Source organism: Cyprinus carpio, chromosome A12 (genome assembly GCF_018340385.1).
Source record: "Cyprinus carpio isolate SPL01 chromosome A12, ASM1834038v1, whole genome shotgun sequence".
Taxonomy (NCBI): domain Eukaryota; kingdom Metazoa; phylum Chordata; class Actinopteri; order Cypriniformes; family Cyprinidae; genus Cyprinus; species Cyprinus carpio.
Window position 1 is genome coordinate 6,784,745 of NC_056583.1, and position 22,640 is coordinate 6,807,384.

General features: G+C 36.1%; 1 protein-coding gene across 1 annotated transcript in view; it reads right to left on the reverse strand.

Moving 5' to 3' along the window:
• Positions 1–22,640, reverse strand: part of LOC109101284 (serine protease HTRA1B) — a 33,920-nt gene that overhangs the window by 10,511 nt on the left and 769 nt on the right. Inside the window, exons 2-3 of the mRNA XM_042767342.1 lie at positions 12,689–12,791; positions 11,532–11,736 (exon numbers count right to left, since the gene is read on the reverse strand). Of these exons, the coding sequence (XP_042623276.1) occupies positions 11,532–11,736; positions 12,689–12,791 (308 nt within the window). The remainder of the gene's footprint in view (positions 1–11,531; positions 11,737–12,688; positions 12,792–22,640) is intronic.

Sequence of the window (22,640 nt, forward strand, 5' to 3'; positions counted from 1 at the left end):
CCACAAATCTCCATCAACTGCAAGATGCTATCCTATCAATTTGGGCCCACATTTCTAAAGAATGCTTTCAGCACCTTGTTGAATCAATGGCACGTAGAATTAAGGCAGTTCTGAAGGTGAAAGGGGGTCAAACACAGTATTAGTATGGTGTTCCTAATAATCCTTTAGGTGAGTGTGTATATATATATATATATATATATGTATTTACTTGTTTTTTTCATGATTGTATTTTACATCGTATCGGCAGATACTCAGAATTTTTGGTATCAGATCGGATCGGTTCTGAAAAAATGGTATCGCTGCATCCCTAGCTATCATAGGCAGGAAAAGATACATTTAGGTTGTGTTTACACTTGTATTAAATTCTCTTGGTTCTTTTAGCCCAGACCACGAAATTCAGAGTAATTTTTAACACTGAACATAAAGATTCAAAACAAATGACATATGGATACAGTTACAACCTGATTGGATAGATTTTATGATGTATATTTAGTGAAATTACCAAATGTCCAAAACTTCTGTGTGCTGTATGTACATGTAGTGGTATTTTTACCAAGTGAGAACTCATGAAGAGCTAATAAAATGCTTAAAGGAGTCAAAACAGTGCCAGGAATTCCTCTGCTGCACACACACAGATCTGCTGTGAGGAGAAGGTAGTTTTGACTGCTATACTGAATTGTAATGGGCAACATAGCTCCTACAATGAGAAGCATTAGGTATGCTTGAGCATTCTGTCCTTTTTATGATAGCATGACATCACGTCCTGTTTTTGGTTGGTTTAGATATCTTTGGTCCGTGTTGTGTTTATATTACAGTACCGCACCAGAGTTCATTTTAATCCAACCAAACGTGCCAAGTGTAAACCTACACAAACATTTAATTCAGATGTTCTGATGCCTTCTATCCCCACTACATTTTTTAGGTCACAGCCATGATAAACTCTTATAGCTCTGTTTATTTAGCTGTTATGTTGTTATATTATAACAGCTGTTATATTATAATATACATGACTTCTTCTGAAACAAACCAGCCAAACTGGTTCTGTGCAAAAGCAGTGCAAGATGAGGTTCTTTTTAATGAATAATAGAATTAATCAAATTTAAGCGCATCTGATCAAGTAAATTAAATATAGCTCATTAGTTTTATGTGTGGAATTATTTGGAATGATAAATCCTGGTTATGTACCAGATTGCATGTGAACTTATGGTTGTTTGGAAAAAAATTAAATAAAATCAAAGTGCAAATAATGCCTGCGGTGGCCCCAGCTGTATGGTTGCCACCATTCTGGGTCAGATTAGATCCTCCCTTTTCAGTTTTGAGATTTCAACACCATTCCCCTTCTGGCAACAGGAAAAGAGGGAGGAAATGAAAAAAAATGCAATATAGAGAAGAGGCTGCTCATATCTTCAAGCTGGGAGAATGCCTGCTGAGCATTCCAGGCGGCCTTGTTTGCAGATGCACAATGCTTAGCTGAAGATAACACACTACTGTTCTACTCCTTCACTCACTCTCACAACCTCCGACTGCATCTGACAGCCTACAATCATGCTCTTAAAGCCAGCAGGCTGCGTCCTGCACCAAAATTGGCTTTGCTAAATTTGGTCTTCAAATTATGTGCTTTTGTGTTTAAAACAATATATGTAAATGTATCCCTTCTCTAGTTTCTCTGGCACTGCAACCGTTTGAATTGTCTACGAAAGACATCATTTGACTCCTTTGATCTTCACTTTATTGCACCAGCGCAAAACAGAAAAAGATAATACTGAAATTGTGCTCTCCTCCTAAATTTGAAATACCACTTGCCACCGACAGTTATTAGTCTTGTAACAACGCTCATACTCCTAACTTCCTGTTTCAATAGGAAATAGGTCAGTGAGGGAAAGAAAACGACATTCATCAAATCATTTGATGGGGTCTTTAACGATGAGGATTTTTCTTCTCATTGCTCTTAAACAGTCAGGACTAAGCAGTCAGGACTTGAATTTCTCCATCAGCTTAAAATCTGACACTTTGCCCTTTGCTGAGTGGTCCTCAAAAAGTATAGGACAATGAAATTTAGTTCTGATTGTAGCAGATGAAGAGCTGAACTGCGCAAACTGGTGAAAGATGATCAGGTGGTCATGTGCAAACATGAGCAGATGAGGGACAGCAAATGACTGTCAAGGGCTCCTTGTGAAATTCAGAGATTTAGAATGTTTCACTGAGGAGTAGAATCATGTCTATTTTTTAATAATTTAAATGTATATAATATTAAGTCATATTATGTAAATATGACTATCATTTATTGTTTTACATGTATTGTATTTTATTCCTAATTTTGATATGTATAAATAATTTTATGTAGTATAGGCCTACAACTCTACATAGTTTGACAATAATGTAATGTTTGAATAACTAATAAAAATGTTCTATTCTAAAAACTAAAGATGTTTTTTTTCTTTTACTCCCTTAATAATAGCTGCAATTCTGCTTGATGTGTACAATTTATTATTATTATTATTATTTACATGTATTATATTTTATTCATTTTTTTTTACATTTAATATTTATATAGAATTTTATACAAGCATCGAATTCTAGAAACTTTGAGAGATATAATACAAATTTCTTTTTTTCTTTAACTCATACATAATAATAGCTACAATTCTGCTTGAGGCATCCACTTTATTATTGTTTATTTACTTTTTACATGTATTTTATTCATTATATTTTATATTGAATATCTATATAGAATTTATATCGAATTTTATTAGTATAGGTTATTTATTTATTTATTCACAATTATTATATTTTATTTATTATTATTGTTTGAAATACAAATATTCCATTTGAGGTGTTTGGCAAGCACGTACCGCCGTCTCATACCCTCTATTCTTGAGTCTAGATGTTTCCTGTTCTTTTAGTTTCATTTCCCATCAATCAGCTAACCAAAACATAATGTTCACTGATCATCCTACAGGGGGATTTTATCAGCTTGTACTGTCTGTAAGAGTGGAAGCGGATTTGACGACTATTTCATTAAATCCCTCTAATCTCTTTACAAGTGGATCATTGAAGTGAATTTAGAAAGTGCTCTGAGAAAAGAAAATGAACAACCCCTGCCAGATCCACAGAGATGAATTATCCCAACTGATGAGTCAGATTTTACAGGATCGTTTCCACAGGGCAAAACGACTGGCCTGATTTCTGACAACTCTGCCTCTATGTAGGTCCAATCTAAGCTGATGTTTTGAGTCTGTTTTTCTCTTGAGTAACAAAGCTGAAGCTTTAGCCCATGACTCAGTGTGCTCAGCAGACTCAAGATGTTCCATTTATAAAGGAAGGGGTTATTGGGAATAGCTGCGTATCTAAATTCAAGACTGTTTTCTTTTAACCCTTGTACTGTGTTATAATTCTGGATACGATTGACAAACATGACCTAGATCTAATTGGAATTAATACAACTCGCCAAATATTAAAGTAAAAAAAAAAAAAAAATAGGGGGAAAAAAAACAATCATTTAAACTGAATATTTTTTTTTTTTATAAAAGCGTCTGCCAAATGCATAAATGTAGATAAAGAAGGTAGTTGACAAAATAATCTTTTAAATTATTATTTTGGGTATGTGCAACTGCCTTGTGGGTCTAATTGATCACAGCTGTAATATTAATTATGGTTCCACAATACCTCAGAGTGTTTGCAGGCATGTTCGTGACCCTTAATGTGAAACAGTCATGCAATTTCAAGAAAGACATCCTAAAGCAGTATTTCCAACAACTAAAAATGTGTTGTGGGTCAAAATGACCCAGTTCATTACATACGGGTAAATCTACAAAGGAATACCTTGTTGTTGAGCTACCCAATTACATGGTTTGTGGTTCTGTTAAAGAATAAACACTTCCCTAATCTCTTGTGAAAACTGCAAATTATAATATCTGATTACATCTGACCAATATTATTTAATATATTTAACATACTGACATGAAGAGCCCAATATTAAATTAACAGCATATATCATCAAAACCAGTCATAAGTAGTAACCTATGTTCTGTGAAACTGACAATATTAACCTTAACGCAGGCCCTTAGCAGTAGCAAATGTGTTCTACGCCAGTTCAATTCCATACTAAATTTCCATAAAACGTTTGATTTCATGGGGTCCTTAAAGCTATTTGCCTTAAACCATAAGTGTATGCTGTCTGAAAGCATCCTGGGGATATAAGCCTACTTGGTTTCAATGTTGAAGAAGTTCTCTCAGCCCACCCATAAAGATGATGGGAAAACCATCCAAATTGTAATGGTAATGGCATTCTCCCTGTCTTACTGTGAACTGACAAAAACAACATTTTAGCATGGCCTTAATGGTTAAATTGGTTAAAAAAATGGCTAAAACAACTATGCAATATCCTCTCCTGATCCAAACTACAGCCATAAACACATATTAGATAAGACAACTATTCTGTAAATAATTCAGTTGTTTTGAAAAGGATGTTGAGTCAAAGGACACATGATATGGATAGATGTTTTTTGAGAGCAAATCAATCCCAGCTGAGCCTTTTAAAACTGCCATGTTCTGCCAGAAAGAGCAGGAATCTTCGACTGGCTCTTCCTGTTTCTCAGCAACCGTAAATCAGATCCCATTGAGCTGGTGTTTCCAAAGTCACAGTCACCCTGGAGTGGGTCAAACTGACAGTTTAGAAATTTCTGACTGTATATTGACAGACAGGCACTGTTTTTGCCAAATCTTAACTTTTAGCATCACTTTCACAACTTAAATGACAAGGCAGGCATCACTCTAATACAGTAGATGTGAATGCCAGAACACAATTCCTTGAAGATTCCAAATAAAATATTTGTGTATTTCTCTCAAAGGGACATATTCACAAATTCATTGTGACATTTCAAAAACATAGCTCTAAATCATCCATTTATCACTTTTTCACACAATTTCTGAATGACGGACATATTTGTCTTTGCAATAAGGAGTCTGACCCAATTTTGGTGCCTTGCCCCATCATGGAAGAACTCAGCAAGACTGCTTTCTTGGAAGACAAGACCAAACCCTTTCAAATATGTGCTGAAACAACCATGGATGAATGATGACTGGATGTCTGCAAGACTTCGTCTCCTAAACAGCCCGAAGGATGCCAAGACTCCTTGTATGTCTTTGAACTGGCATCGATCAGCTTTGAGTGCACAACAGCCAGTATTAATGTTTACAGACTAGCTTTGTGGTATGCATTAACCACTGGAAAAGTACACACATAAAAAGAATTCAATCCAGCTGCAGTTTACCCAAGAAATATTTACCCTCATTTGTATGAGCAACTGAATGCCAACAGTGAGACATTGAAGGGCTCTCTTTCTTTGCTCTGATGAGTCAGGAAGATGTGTCCGAGCAAGACTTCTGCACTACATGGGCCTTAACCAATACCTGACCCAGATTTAATGAGACGTGTCCTCAAAGTCAGATTTCCACTAATGGGGCCTGTTTAGAGCTGTGAAGAACATAAGGCAAGTTACAACAGTACCAGGGTAGCATGTTGGTGTTTCAAATTAGCAATGATCATCTTCAAATTATCAAATTATCTTTTCAGTGCACTGACATGAATTACTTGTTATTGACAGGAATGATGCCAGCAGGGCTTCCAAATTATTTTAAGGGGAATTCCAGACGGAACAATTGGTCCACACTTTAAATGTGATGCTATAATACAATAAAATAGATAGATCTTAGATCTTTTCTCAGAATTAACTCCAATGCAATGACTTTTAATTAACAGGAGTGGAAGTGGTTTTTATTGGATGTATGAAGTTATATCATACTTCAAAGCCACTTTAAATATATATTTCATAGGGTGAATATAGGACAATCCAGGAAAAAGAGTACGTATGGTCACTCTAAAGTTGCATAAAAGTACAGAGAGAAATGTGCATGCTGAGACTGTCATCAGACATCCCATCAGTCTTAAACACAACTGCAGACAGCTGTACATCTCAGCTGCCGTTTTGAGACTGCTTAATGACAAGGGCTTCTCCTGAGATTGTATTAAATTAAAAAGCACAAAGTATTGTCAGTCTTGTTCATCTGTTTGTGTAGTCTTCTCATAACATGAAGCTACTAATAGCGAACAAAACCCACATCTGTGAGCATATCCCACAAATCCAAAAATCTGAAAAAACAAAGGGCCCAGATGAAAGAGACAAGATTGAACCTAGACTTCTGCTGTAGTCACCAAAACACAGTACAAAGAAGAAACGATTGACTTGTAGCTCAGGGTTTTCTCTACACTAACATAAATTCAAAATGTCAAAAGGTCTTAATTTTTCAAACTAGATTTTATATTTGCATATACCACTTTCTGTGACTTTCTCTGAGATTTTGTGGTGTACATAATCCATCTTTGAATCCTACCAAAATCCCTTTTAAGGCAGGTCAATTCACTTACTGCCCATCCATTCCATTAGTGGAACATATGCAAGTACAGCTTCCAAACTTATATTTTAATCACGTATTTCAAGTAAGCAATCAAATCTGACATAAAAATGGTAAATTCTTTAATGACATATATTTCAGGCTGGTCCAGCCAATGTGCATGTGCATGTGCAGTGTAGAGTAAAAGTTGAATTCAAGTGTCAAATAAAGACCAGATTATTGTCAACTGGCTCTTTTATTTGGATTCATTTTACTAGAGCCACCATATTGAACATTCAAATTTCTTCTTTACATTGTAACACTAGACTCTGTCTCTGACTCTATGGAAGAAAGTGCAAACCGTTTTGACCCTTCAGAAAACAAGAATAATAAGGTGTTTGTGTGGCTGAGAGTTGTAAAGTGGTTGTCAAGGTATTCTGATCATCATTAAGTTGTAGTTTATCTGATCATAATACTAAACATTTAAAAACTATCTTACTAAGACATTATTGGGAGATATATAGAGGCAACTAATATTTATATGCATTTTATGTAAGTAGTCTGTTATTCTAAGTGTACTTTTGGCCATATAAATATCAGCAACTGCATTAAATTGCATATTTTTGCATATTTCTTCCATCCCAAAATGAAAATTTTGTCATTATTCACTTACCCCCATGTCGTTCCAAACCCATAAAGGCTTTGTTCCTCTTTGGAACACAATTTAAGATATTTTGGATGAAAACCAGCAGGGTTAAGACTCTCCCATAGACTGCCAAATAAATAATAGTGTCAAGGTCCAGGAAAGTATGAAAAGCATCGTCAGAATAGTCCATTTGCCATCAGTGATTCAACCGAAACGTTATGAAGTGACGAAAATACACTGCTATTTATTTGGCAGTCTATGGGACAGTCACAAGCCTACCGGTTTTCGTCTTTTATTTCTTAATTTGTTTTATTGTGTTGAGAAGATGTTTTATGGTTTTGTGGAGACATGGGGTTAAGTGATTAATGACAAAATTTTCATTTTGCGGTGGAGTAACCCTTTAATAATTAATGTTGCATGTTGAATGTGTTCGTGATTCTTGTGTGCAACCATGCATCACTGATATTAAAGAAATCTGTAAACCAGAACTGAATGTGCATGAATTCACTAAGAACCATCTAATAGATCTATCTATTTCATCTACGAGCAACATGTTTGATGGACAAAAGAACAGCTGTTAAATAAAGACAGCTCTGTATTCGCAGACCTAGAGTGGAAATGTGTCCTGACACACACTCTCTCCTGTCAAAGCTTGCGTTGTGACCCAGATCTTATAAACAGGAGATATGTACATGCTCTTAAACATTTCAGAAGGATCATGACCCAGATCTAAATGCAGTTGACTCAGTGTTGTTAGTCATCCTTACCAGATATTTTCCCTCACCTCTCTCACCCTGATGTGGCCTGTCGAGACCTGTCTATAACATTTACGTGATACAAATTGGAACATGCTCTAACATGCTCTACTGGCTTCTGTTTTCCTCTGCATCTCTGCAGGGTATGCTTTTCTCATCCAAGGTTAGGCCTGTCTCACACATCCTGCATCTGGAGCAAGTTATAGCAGAAGCAGGGCCACGATTCTTGGGCATCCATCACAGCCTCCCCCCCTCTCCCCTTTGTGGAAAAGTCCAGTTGTCTAGTTGTTATGTGGCCCTGCACCACAGCATAACTAGAAATGTAGAGTTATTATACAGTATGTATGGCTATACTGATAATTTACTTTCAAGCAATGGCCAATTATCAACGTACAGTGATAAATTATGTTTCAATGTACTTTTCTAGTACATCTGGCATATGTTTAGTATTTTTTTTACTTATAATAATAATAATTATAATAATAATAATAATAATAATAATAATAATAATAATAATAATAATACATTTAAATTGACATTATTTTACACAGTGAATAGGACACCATCATACTTTGTTCAGTTGATTAATCACAGTACATTAAGACAACTGTTATATTGCAAGTTTTCTGAAATATATGTTTATGCGAATGATGATAAAATCAATTGTTATAAGAGCAAACTCATCTCTAAAAACCTTCAGAATATAGAAAATATATAATAAATCAGGAAAGTATTGTGTATATAAATGCTACTAAAGTGGAGATTTCTGACTCTCCACTTTAACTGATTTTGATTTTGATAAAATGGTCTTTATATGTATTTTAATTGAAATATAGATATAGTGTGAATGACAGAATGTGAAAATGACCTAGACACTTAAATGTGTATATTGGATGTTTTCTCTCCACTGTAGCCTGAAAAAAGATATATATGGAAGCAAAATAGCCCAAAATCTCAAAATTGTTGAAAATAATAAAATTATAATATATATATATATATATATATATATATATATATATATATATATATAAATGATGTACACAATATTATCTGCTTCCATTATTAACCTTCTCAGACTGATACCAACAGCTAAAAATGCTACCAATGGCTGAAACCAATAAGAATACTGGTACCTTACTATTATAAACTTGATCATGAAACTACAGTACATCCAAATAAACCCAAACTTCAAACTGATGCTACAAAATGCTAAAATCATGTGTTAGTTATGTGTTAATCATGGTTAGTCAGAGCTGTTGAATAGAAAATGCTTTGTGAGCCTGTCATTGCATGTGGAATGCATTTTTATGTGGCTTCACAAAAACATACAAAGTCTGAGTTCATAATTTGGTCTATAGTGCATTTTCACTCTATTTTCTGCTGAATTCAATGTGCTACACACAGCAAAAATAGGCAAAGCACTTAACTATACTTGCAGTGCTGCTTCTGTGACGCTGCTACAAAGTCTCTCAATGCTTATGAATGTAGCCTGAATGAATACTGTAACGAATACTGCAACGAACATTATGAATACTGTTGGCTGCTTTAATGCAGATGCAAGATACAGGTCTACTGTTAATGCATTACATCCAACAAGCTGTCTAAAACAAGGTCAACAAGTCCATAAAGCTGCTTTCGGAATGTTAAATGTTGTTGATTTAGGCTACAGTGTTCTCTCTGGTTTGAGGAATTGGCTAATTTTGCGGGAATAAGAAAACAAGAAATCAAGATTAGATCAAAAAAGCACAGTGAGCAACCCTGAGAAAGAACAGGTGCAAGTGCAGAAACTATGGCAGATTTGGTTTTCCAGGGAGGGGATACATTGAGAGCCTTTTTGACATCGTAAATAATCTGTAATGAGTTTGAAAATGACGTCTGTCCAAAAATAACCAGACAAACAAGGTGGTCGCTGTAACAACCCTGCAGCATATTTACGTAAACAGCTTGAACCTTTCCAACATCTGTTCTGTCATTTAATTTTAAATATGAAGAGGAATTCTGACATGGAATTCTCAGTGGCGACAGAGACCAAAACTGACTGACGTCTGGCATGAAAGTCAAGGTGAAAAGAATATGAGACAGTTACTCAATATAAATTATTCACAGTACAACAGTGACTAAGCAGAACCTGAGCCAGAGAGTCCGGGGAGGAATTACAGACGTGGCACTGCTGTCTGCCAGCACAAGAACCGGAAACTGTTACCAAAGCCTGACAAACAGTATTGCCATGCATATTGTTAAGTAAATCCAGTGTCACTTGTGGTCATAAGCTTTCTGGGTCAGTGCTGCCTTAGCTTTTTTTAGTGCAATGCAGTCTTTAGTATATTTTTAAGAAAATAAATAAATCTGAATTATATAACTACATTTACTATTTTTAACCACTGCACTATTACCTGAAGAGATGATGTGCCCATGACAATTCTAACATATTTCTTAAAACTTTACTTTAATCCTGAATATACTGCACATTATGAAATTGATAGTTTTGGTCCTGGGTGCTGATTGGTCAGTACAGCATTCCAGTCGTACTAAAATACACTACATATTTACACCTACTGTATGACATGAAACCAGCTACTGTGTATCTCTCTGTGCAGCACCGAGAAAGGCCACTGTTACTGTACTGTATATCTTCTAGTGGAAGGATGACACTTCATGAATGTTCAAAGAAAATTTGCATCTGTAATCTTTTTTTTTTAGCAACCACTTTATAAAAGCATTAATGCACGTGATCTGTCTTTCTTCTTGATACAGAAGTGTCTTCCTTTAAAACAGGGTCATTATACTCAGTGCATATTTCTGCCCACTTCTATGCTTACTCTGGGGAAAAAATGGCATGAATTTTGTTAACAATTCATCGCTGAAGACGTCACATCATGGAAACAATCTCAGGTGCTAATTCAACAAGACTAGACATGTTATCCATCTCTTGAAAGTGAATAACTGAAGCTCCGTTCCAAAACTAGTCTTCTAAGTCAGCATTCTGTCTGAAATGGAATCTCATAAGTGACTGATCTGGAGTGCTCATCTGTGTATGTCACATAAATATGGTGCAGTCAAGTCATGTCAGAAATAACCTATTTATAAGTTGAATGCACATGAACAGCAACACAAAGTCGTAATGTGAACAGGGTTTACTCTGAACTTTCTTTAGGCCCAGAGTACCTTCCTAATTGCATTAAAACATAAAAGAAAGCAAAAACACACCTGATGTGCATTCTTAAATCATCATTTTGTAGAAGTAGGGTTAAAAACTGCAGATTTTTAGGTAGAAAAGGTACATCACCATTTTGCTCCAACCAAAGTGACCTGAATTCACCCAACTCATAAAGACGTCATAAATGCGTAAATAGTCTCTTCACAAAGTGCACAGCAATTTATTTCAATGGAGTTTGGCATTAGCTTATTGCTAAGCTAAATATGTGATACTCTGATAAGCATTACATTCATAGCACACACAAAAAATGGGTAAAACGGTCAATTGTTTGTAATAGCTTAGACTATTCTAAACTACAGTATATTTTTGGTATTAAATATTATTTATTGAATTGACATTTTTCTTGCCTTTTCCACTGAGCTTGTTGCTATTTATTATGGGATTGGACTCTCCAAGAAAAATGCATCTAATGCTGCCCTAGAATTTTACCTATGCAGGTATCTCACTAGATTTCGGAACAGACTGAGAGTTTTACTTTATGTGCAATATCAAAACATATACTATACGAACAGGTGCTTACCGGAGCATCTATCTTGATTAGAGCAATGTCTGCTTTCTCATCCACATCTTTGATTTTGGCTTCATAGGTGGCGCCGGTCTTCAGTTCGACCTTCACCCGGTGTTTGTTGGCTACCACATGGGCATTGGTTACAATCAGGCCATCTTCAGACACCACGAAACCAGAGCCACTGGCAACTGCCACTTCCCGCTTGGTGAACAACATTCTAAAAAAGAAAAGTGAAGAGGTTTTTGAAGATTATTCTTTATAAGCAAGCTTTATATAATGCAATAAGTCTACTTTCCACAGAGGAACAGCAAAGAACGATGGTTTCTCAACATCCTTGACGTGACTACTGTATATTTTCCAGCTAGATTTTGAGACCAAGGAGGAACTTCTGGCTGTTTTCTACATTTCACAAAATATGTCTTATGCAATGATGAAGATATCCTGATATTTAAGATAGATTAAGATCTATTAATATCTATATTCAAGTGTGAAAAAAATCCAATCAGATACTTTAAAACAAATTTAATATTCTATAATGAAGATAAAGCTTTGTGAATCATGAAGCGTTTGACACTTAAACTTGCACAACATGATTTATCCATGAGAAACATGTTCCTGGAACAACATCCTTGTCAATTAATCATAGATCAACCTCTCAACATTCTCCAAAAATCAAGAATCAACAAGAATGTTGTTTTAGGGCCAATATGGATGCAATCTCACTTACTTGGAAGAAGTAATTCTATTCATATTGATGACAGAGGGCTAATAAAAGACAGAACATGAGGAAATATCTATTTTGCCCAGTGCTGATTCATAAAGATGGCAGCGAAAGAGTACGAGAACAAAATTCAAACTGATCATGTTCACTTTCAAAAATAATTGTTCCAAGAGGGTGTTTTTGCAGAGATAGCATAGAAGATCAATTTTGGGTTCCATAAAAAAACTTTCAAATAACTATTTTTTTAAAAGAACCTTTAATTTTCTTGTGTGAAGAACATTTTAATAATCTAAATAACCTTTTAAATAACTTTTTGTGCAATGGAAAGTTTCCACTGATGCTACTGGTGTCTTATTTTCAGAAGGTTTTGTGTCAAAGTCCTGATAAAGATGTCCTCTCTGAGACATGACATCTTTGATTAATGGAGTGTGTGATTCAGGATACATACTTGCGGAACAGCTCAATGTGAACCACAGCTGGAGCGATCTTCTCCACCACATCAGCGATGAAGTTATATCTGTGCCGGAGGCTATCTGGATTCTCCTCGTGGCCTGAAGAACACATGGCAAACAAAGAGTCAGTTTATACCAATCTGGTAGAGTAAAAGAACTATATACAATTCAACCAAATTCTAGAATGAAGACAATTCTAATTGTATAATTCTATGACTGGATTATGGATTTGACCAGACTGTCAGTAACCTACCAACATCACAAGCTATATATATATAGTTTTGTTTTTCCAGTTTTTCCAGTCATCCCTGGAATTGGTTTAATTCCTAACATCAAGGTAAAAATAATTAAAATGTAAAGATTTATATAATATTAACTGGCACAGTGAAAAAAGTTTAAACCATCAAAGTGAGCAAATGTTTTAGCCTATAGCTTTTTTTCAGTGCTCATCTAAAAAACTAGCAGTTCATCCCTTTTTTAAGACATATTTTTCAAATTAAGGCTGATTTAACTGACAATGCATTTAACAATGCAATTTTACAGTAAAATACTATTACATTTAGGATTTTTGGAACTATTAAACAATTAATCATTACATTATATCACTTAATGAGCAGTTGAACATACAAGCATGCTGTAATACCAGAAACACTGTCATAGTATTTTTTTATTATTTTATTATGAATTTCTGGCAACCAGAGCTGCCATTTTTTTCTACCGTAATTGAAAAGAATATTTTATAGAGTATTTACCCAAAAAAGTAAATAAATGGACATGAAATTTTAATTTGAACTGAAATTGCTTATATTATATAATTATATAATAGAAACGAGAAATCAAGGAGCTGCGGAAAACATGAAACTAGCACAGCTATGTAGGAATGTCTTGCAAGGAGACGGCTGCAAGTTTTTAGTGTCGTTATACAAAAATATTTGACCACAGAATTCCATGATTGCTGAAATAGGACAAAACAGTTATTCTGGGGAATGTTTTTCATTAGAATTATTCCATAACACACCAGAAGACCTAATCTTTCTTATAAAACTGCTAAATGAAAGAGACGTAAGAGTTTTTGGGAAAACTTGGGTAGAAAATGATTCATCCTTAGTCAGAAAGTGCTTACAAAACTTGGATCTGAGTCAAAACCTTTTATAACTTTGCACATGTAACACTATCTTTTACCTTGTATAACCCTCCTTTCACAACATCTGCATGCAAGCACATCTTCACTGCCCTCTTGTTAGGTAGCATGCTATTTTCTTCCCTAAGGGTCTGTGTACAGCTCTATGTACTGTTTGAAATCCCCAGGTATAAACAGCACCTTGACAAAATACACAAACTTTTATAAACCCCTTCTTTTTCTAGGAGGTTTATATAGTGAGCTATTTGGGTTATATAAAAGAGCAATTACCATTATGCAATACAGATGGGTAAAACTTGCAAATTTGCCAAACCAAACACTCCCTACAACATAAGTGTGGAACTAACAAATCATACACTCTACTGTCTTTTGCTATAACGACTTATATCAGATGCTAAATTCATGGGAACAATCTTCTCTTAATGTCACTTGACATCCTCTGGGAAAGGGAGAAACTCCTAGTCCTCTAAGTTGGTTGTAAATTGGAATTAAATTTTATTTATTGTAGAAACAGGCTGGTTAAAAAAATTGTAGGCTTATATAACGGATTGACATTCCCTCTAGTATATCCCATCACGACTCTGGAATCTTGATAATGGAATTGTTTTTCCTCCCTCATAATATGGCTGCACATCTGTAGAGGGTTTAGTACGTTTAAACCAAGAGAACATTTCATTTGTTATGTCATAGCTGGCAAAAAATCTAACACATTTGTGTAACCCACATACAAGTCATGTTTTATGTGTAAAGTACAAATAATGATTCTATAGGCTCCAGGGACATGTGGAACGGTCAGGAAAAAGCCACATGGACATCTGCTTCTTGCAAGTGATATTTTAACAAACTGAAAAGAAAATGTCACAGCTTTCATTACATTTCATAAAAAGCCTTATTCCGTTTTTTTTCCTGCTCTGTTCAAAAACCTAGTGAGTACCTACAGTAGTTGGGTAAATGAACCATGAATGAGCCATGAACCTGCTCCAGAGCTCGCTCCAGCTCCTCTTGAGGTGGTGGCTTCCACTGCAGAACCTCCCAAGGTGGTGGCATCTGCTCCAGCTCCTCCCAAGATGGCAGCTTCCACTGCAGAACCTCCTGAGGCAGTGGGCATCTGCTTTAGCTCCTCTCATGGTGGTGACGCCCACTTATGAACTCTCTGTCTACCCAGCCACGGCCATGGAGACCATCTGTGAACTCTATGCCTGTCCTGCCATGGCCAAGGAGGCCATCTGTGAACTCTCTGCCTGTCCTTTTATGGTCAAGGAGGCCATTTATAAACTCACTGTCTGTCCTGTCACTGTCTTGGAGGCTGTATGTGAAGTCTCTAAGCTTCCTGTCACAGAGGCTGACCACGAATATTCTAAGTTCCATGACACAGCCCCTGAGGCCAACGCTGAACTCTCTTTGTTTTTATGTTTCAGATTTGCCTGATCAGAAGTGTTGGTCTCTAGTTCTTCCAGATCTGCCCTGGGGACCTTCGGCTTCACCGTTGTTAACATCAGCTCCACCTGCTCCATTTTGGTGGTCCAAGACTACGCCTTGGTGGTCTTTGGCCCTGACTACTCTGCCGTGGTGGTCTTCTGCTCCACCATGGGGATCCCTGGTCTCATCTGCTCTGCCGTGGAGATCTCTGGTCCGTTCTGCTCAGCTGTGGTGGTCTTCAGCTCTTCCTGGTGGTCTTCAGGTCTGCCCTGGTGATTTTCAGCTTCGCCCTGGTGGTCTTCAGCTCTGCCGGCTCCACACTGGGTCCCTGCTCTGCCAGCTCCGCCTTGGTTTCCTGCTCCGCCAGCTTTGCCTCGGTCTCTAGGTCCTCCACTACATGGGCCTGGACCTCTATCCCTCCCCCTTTTCCAACCTCTGCTCCACAACCTACCTGGATTATGTTGTTCATGGAGTGTCTGGAATCCGCTGCTTTTGGGGGGGGGGTAGGTGGGGGGTGTATGTCATGTATCCAATCCCTGCTGTTCCTCCCAATCACCACCTGAGGTCTCAATCATTTTTTCAACCTAGACTCAATTTCCCAGAAACCTCTGCCTAGGAACCGATTACGGACTAATTGTCTTAGTTCCATGACCTTTGACTGTTTCCTTGTTTTTTTTTTATTGTTTGCTGCCTAGCCTGACCATTGCCTGTTTTCTGGGTTACTCTTTTGTCTTGCTTTGGATATTGATGTTTTGCTGGTGTTTGAGCCTGCCTGTTCTGACTATGCTCTATTTAATAAAGCTTGCATTTGAATCCCCTACTCCGATGTACGCTCACCGTTACAATAAAATATATCTACAATCTATATAGAGATCAGTGAGCAGAAAGCATGTCTGTAGTGAATGGTACAAAATGAATCACTCAACTTTCACAGTTTGCTTTGTGTAACAACAACAGTTGTGATACCACACATACTGTGAATATGGGATAGAAATGACATGTTGCAATAACTAACACTCAACTCTTACATACAAGCCTTTAGGGTTGTGCCGATGGACGATATCATCGATATCGATATGCTGCGAGTCGCGACCATAGACTGTAAAAAATACACACACTAATCCTAGTCTCTTCTATAGACTATAGTTAATCTAAAATCTTTGCAGGAATTGCTCTGTAAATTAAATTGAGAATATTATTAATGCATATATGCTATTTTAAATACTCACTGTAGTCTATGCCAGAGACGTGACGTGTGTTAGTATGTGAAAATACGGTGTGAGGCATTTGATCTTGACATTGTTAGAATCTTGTCTTTTTTTACATGTTAAACACTGTACATTTATTTTACATTTTTAATTTTGTACAAGAAAACAGGCCTTATTAATGAATTATTAGTATCCTATTGTAGTGTCTCGGGAGATCGTGCTCATTGTTACATAGATGTGTGGCTTTACTGCACTGAAGCGGCAGTTTAAACCCAGAATTCAGCGAACGTCAATTAACTTTTGTCTGGTTAATAAATACCTTTAAAGACAATTTTCCTTGGCCATAATGTCAAATCAAATGAAAGAATGAAGGTAATTCAGATAACACAAATTTATTAAAACACAGAAGAACAACAAAGAACAAGAAAATGGGAACAACACTCAGACCGAAACGCGGGATTTACATACATAGACCATGTTTAAATTTCGATGTTTCTGGCCAGAAATACCAACATGTTGACTTTGTCTGGTTTTAATAAGCTGCGAATTGGAGTAACTACACTCACCGCTGTGCTGAAGACCCGCTCTGATGGAGTACTGGTAGCACATATGCACAGATATTTCCGTGCTAATCTGGCCATGAACGGAAACCTTTTTTCGTTCGTTTTCGTTCGCTGGATGGCGAACACGCAAGTGGTCATAAAGATTGGTCGTCTGCCCATCTTTTGCGCGGATCACACATGAGCAGATCTTGCACACAGCTTCAGTCAGGTCCCTTGGCTGCCCACTCTCATCAGGTCTAAATCCAAAAAATTGCCATATAGGCGAAGTAGTACCCTTTTTAGCAACCAATACCAATGCCATTGTATCAACTCTTTAAGTGGAAGGACGCTACTTTTTTTTTCCCCTCACGTGCAACCTATTGGAAAGCCCGGATGACGAAATTATAGTTTTTAAGAAGAAAAAAAATATTTATGTAAAAAGATATATTAAAAATATATTAAAAAGTGCACAACTCTTCTTAAGTGTAAGGACGCTACTTTTTTTCCCCCTTACGTGCAACCTATTGGAAATCGCGGATGAGTCATTAGTTGGGAAATAAAATAAATAAAGTAATAAAGTAAAATAACGAATAATAATTATATAATAACGAAAAATTTATCAACCCCCCCCCCCCCCCGACGATATCATCGTCCATCCCGATGTTTTACTGTAAACATCGTCAACTGCCAATTTAAGGGACATCGCCCAACCATACAAGCCTTCCAAGTACACCTAAAGGCACCATTAAATATGTTAGTATTTCTATCTATGAATAACACTCTTTGTACTGATTCCAGTACTAGTAGAACTGCATTATGCTTGCATTTAAGACTAATAATAACCTCTGTAACCTTCATAATTTTATAGCTCTATTACTTTCTTCAGTCGACAGTGGCACTACTGTCCTGTTTGACTGAGGTTCTTACTCATGAATGCAGTCACAAACTGTTTAAAACCTCCTCAACCATCAGAGATAAATGCATCCTGATCTTACAAATCTTCTGCAATGTTTTTCATGATTGCACATCTCCTTTTGCATAAGAAGACATATTTTCCAGACACAGGGCCACTGAATTATCTAAAATTAAATTTGAATTTAATGGTAAACATATCGAAGACCCGGACTTAATGGAAAAACATGCCTATGGTGAGATTTCAGTAAAATTATATTATGTTATATATTACGTCATATTAAATAACATAACCGACAATGTTAACAAAAGCAAATGTGACATAACAATGCATTTGCTGATGCAACCACACCATTTTAGCTTGATTTTTAAGTCTTTGAGCTCTTTTATGACAACTCATGTTTCATGGGACTTGTACCTGAGCACTCAGCATTGCGAATTTAACTCTGTACCAGGTGCGCAACCGAGCAAGTTTACTGTGTAAGAAATGTCACACAATAGGGCTGGTTATGTTACGCAAAAGTTTACATTTATATTTAAAAAAGTATTTATATGCAGCATTAATCAGATGCTTGGTGAGTTAAAAAAAGGGTTTTTCTTCATCAGGCATTTCTTTCTCAGGTGTACTGGGGTTACACTTTGTTTTGCTAAAGTTGAATTATAGTGTTGGTAAATAAAGTGGTAAGTTTGTATATTTGTACATTATGCAAGAGGTTTATATGACATCTTAATCCTTACAAATTTATCCTTTTACCTTGTTGTGAAACAAATATAGTATCCTCGGACAAATATTTTTCTAAATTTAGAAACTAATCCAGTTCAGCACTTTTAGTTAAATTCAGTTATGTTGCTATGTATTGTTTGTCATATTAGTATATCATGGCCACCAGAAAATAAAAAATAAAAAAAGTGTTTGAAATTGTTTTGGATTATAGCTTGCAGGTTATGAATCATGTGGAAATTCAGATATTCCAGGTGAAATCTGGGCCAGTTCTTTTTTATGAATGGGAAAACTGTCGTAATGCAAACAGATGTCATTAGCCTTGTGTGAACTACAGTACATTGTGTCATAGCTGGCTTTGCCAGCTATAGTAAGAAGGCTTGCAAATAGACTTAGAGACAGTTGTGATGTAATGTCGTTTGTGTGCTATTAGTAGGTCACATCCTATTGACTCAAACAGAGAGATGATTCCTTACCAACAGTAGCATTAGTGCAGCCACATGATTTTTCATCTTTTGAGAGCACTGAGTTAAAGATTATGATTGTAAGTGAAACATTCTTTCAAAATCATTTTAAACAGTGTAGTAATTGTTTAGTAAAATAAAATTAAAATTTGTAAATTATAGAAAGTAATAAGTAAAAGTGAACACGATGATATTCTGGTCTCATGATATGGCTTTGGTCCCTAATTCATTGTAAGTCTATGGGATATTTTTTTTTTCCAGTTTGATCATCCACCAAGCTAAAACCAACTTTTAGCGATTTGCACCTCTCCCCAAGAAGTTATTTATATATATATTGGAAGCTTGTGATGTTGGTAGCCTAACATTAGCACTGAGGACCCTGGTCTATTGTAGGCTTATATAACGTCATAGAATTATACATTTAGAATTGTCTTCATTTTAGAATTTGGTTGAATTTTATTATATTATGAATGTGTGGGATGAGTCACTTGCTGAACTAAAAAATTTAAGTTGATTTAAATTTAAAGTGTTCTTTTTGTTCAAATCAATAACCATTAATATAAGCATTAGTAAGAGTGATGCTTTACTTAGCTTGTCTTATACTTGGGGCATTCCATTTACTGTAAAGTGATCAAAATTATGTCCATTAGACATGTAATACCTGGCAACCATAAGTCTTGGCTCACTGATCCCAGTGAATGGGGTAACGCATGCCTAAAGCATACCTGCCATCCCTGATGATTTTTCCACAAAAGTGGCATTTTGCCTGAACTTAGAACTGTGCTGTTGACATTAGATTCTTAAACTTTCCTTACAGTTCTAATACTCTGCATGCCACCGACTGAGATTGCCTAGTGGTATGCATTTCCTCCTCTGATGTAAACTCAGCACTTGAGGCAAACCAAAGAGAGTGTGTGCTGGCTTTACTGCAGCATACAACACCCTTACTTCTGATTATGTTTGAGACAGACACTCTTTATGCTGACATCACTGCTGTAAAATTTGCAGTCATTGAAAGTCTATATCACTGATTCTCTTGCTCAATAAATCGTCCATCAAATCAAAAACTGACATCTGTTAGAAATTAAAGCCAAATGCCCTTATTCAGTTTGGGGAATTTCAAAACATGATATCACACATATGCCCTTCATGGATCATATGGGCGTATGGGCAAGACCCCTAGTTCTCTCATCACTCATCTATCCATCTATTTATCTATCTATATATTTTTTTCTTCCACAAATTACCACAGCAACATTTTCCATCAAAAACAACAAATTTGAAACTAAAGTTTTTTTGTGTGTTTGTTTGTTCAAAAGTTAGTCAGCTTTTCCACCTAGTACACAATAAGTTCAGTGAAGAGCTTGAAATACGAGGAATGTAATGCATGAAAAAGAAAAAAGTAAGAAAAAACAACTGTGTATTTTGTATGGTATATGTGTATACAAATGTCTACAGTGTAATATTTTTGTCAAACTACACAAAATTATAGAAAATCTTTGAAATATTACAAGATTATGCTTAAGATGCCATTTTATACTAAACATATTTAAAATGTAATTTCCACAGCAGAATAATATAAATATTTTAATAAATATTTTTACATGGTATGTGCTACGTGTCTCCATACAGTTGAAGAGACACCCATTAGTTCATGTCTCCTGAAAATATGGATAAGGAAAAACAGCTCAATGACTGTAAAATTTGACCTAGATCTGGATTCTCAGAGAATAAGTTTCTTAGATAATGTCCAGCCTCAAGAACTCCAGATGTGGATTACATCATGTCATGGGAGATGTCTTGCTGTAATAGCTTCTACTGAGTACAAACAGAGTTTTGGCTGTAGATCTCAGATTAACTTTTCAGCAGAGCTCGGGTGCACAAACACACACGCTGTATAACGGTATTTTTGGCCAGTCCAACGGTGACCGGAACAAAAGTGAGGTGATAACTTAATGAGCCAAAGGGAATACGCAGAAAGCCGGGTTATGTGGATTTGTGCAGACAGTGCCAGGCTTGATTTGGAAATCATTACGTCCATTGGCATAAAGGTCTGGTAACGCCTAATTAATCACATTGAATGAGGTTTGTTCAGTGTGTGCAGAAAAACAAAAATTTTTAAGTACATTAAATATCTGTTACAAAACCTGCTGCCTGATGCCTACACTATTTCAACCAATGACCAATTAAAATCTCAGGGAGGTGGGTCCAATTGTAAAATCAGAGATTTAATTTGCCATTTTCCTACTTGATTTCAGCACTTTTCACAAACTCAGAATGCATCAGAGCTTTCTGTAATTTGTTGGTACCTTTAGAAAGTGACAAAATGGCCTTAGATGGTAGCATAAAGCTGTTGCTTACCTTTTAAATGTTTCAAAATGCTGTGTAGGCATTGTGCTAAGGACACTGATTGCATTTATGCTTTGACTGTGCTCACTTTTTGAAACATACAGTGATATAAATATCTCCATTTCATTTATGCACTAAACACCTCCTGATGGGCCCGATCCCTTTGTTGCACTTTGATGGATTTAAGGAGACCACTGTCTCTCTTGAAACTTTTCTCTCTTACTTTTCCTCCTGCAGTTCCAAGAGAATCTGGATGAACTACGGCTGACTCCTCCTGCAGGGAAGGGTGTGTGGCTATCTGCTGTGAATTTGTTAATGCACCTTATTAAAAACGTGTCCAGTGCCAAGCATAAATCCTGTTAATGGGACTGCAGACAAACTGGCAACATTTAATAAGCGTCTGTGTTTACTGTCTTAAGAAGAAGCCCGTTTAAATCACACAATATCAGATCCCAAGTATTCTGCCAGCACTTTAATTCTTTGATTAGGGGAAAGTAAGATTCAACCATTTTCAAATTATTTAGTAGTGGAAATATCAACCATCAATGTTATTTAAATGTATTAGTATATAAGAGAGTGAATGTTTGGATAAAGAGATAGATGCATTGGGGTATGTCAGACACATTTTTAGACTGCACTGAATGGAGTGAATTTGATATTCTGTCTGAATTGCTCTTGTGTGCTTTGACTGTATAGCTTTGCTTTTTCAGCAGACTGCATCATTAAACCAAATATGATCCATTGTGATTCATAGTGTACTTATTAGCCTATAAGAAAAGTGAAGACAATTTTTATTCTCTTGTTCTTTAAAATTGTCTGAAAACTAGCACTTTAAAGAACCCAGAAACCAACATGTTTATCTGATTTTTTTTTCTTTCTTTTTTTTTTTTTTTTTTTTCTAAAATCATAAATACACCCAAGAATGAAGCTGTTTTATGAGTGAAGTTCACAATGTTGACGGGCCAGGCTTGGGTCTGAACCGAGTTAGTTAACTGAGTTAGGAAGCTCACTATGTTTTGACATTATAATGGCAAAATATGTTGTAGGCATGCTAATAGGTTTGGAAATCGTGACAAACCCTAGATAATATCAAAAGGTTTTCAGATTCCAATGCCCTCAAACTCCATCAATACTCTTAAATAAAGGTTTCAAAAAGGGATGGCATTGAAGAACCATTTTGGGTTCTTCAAAC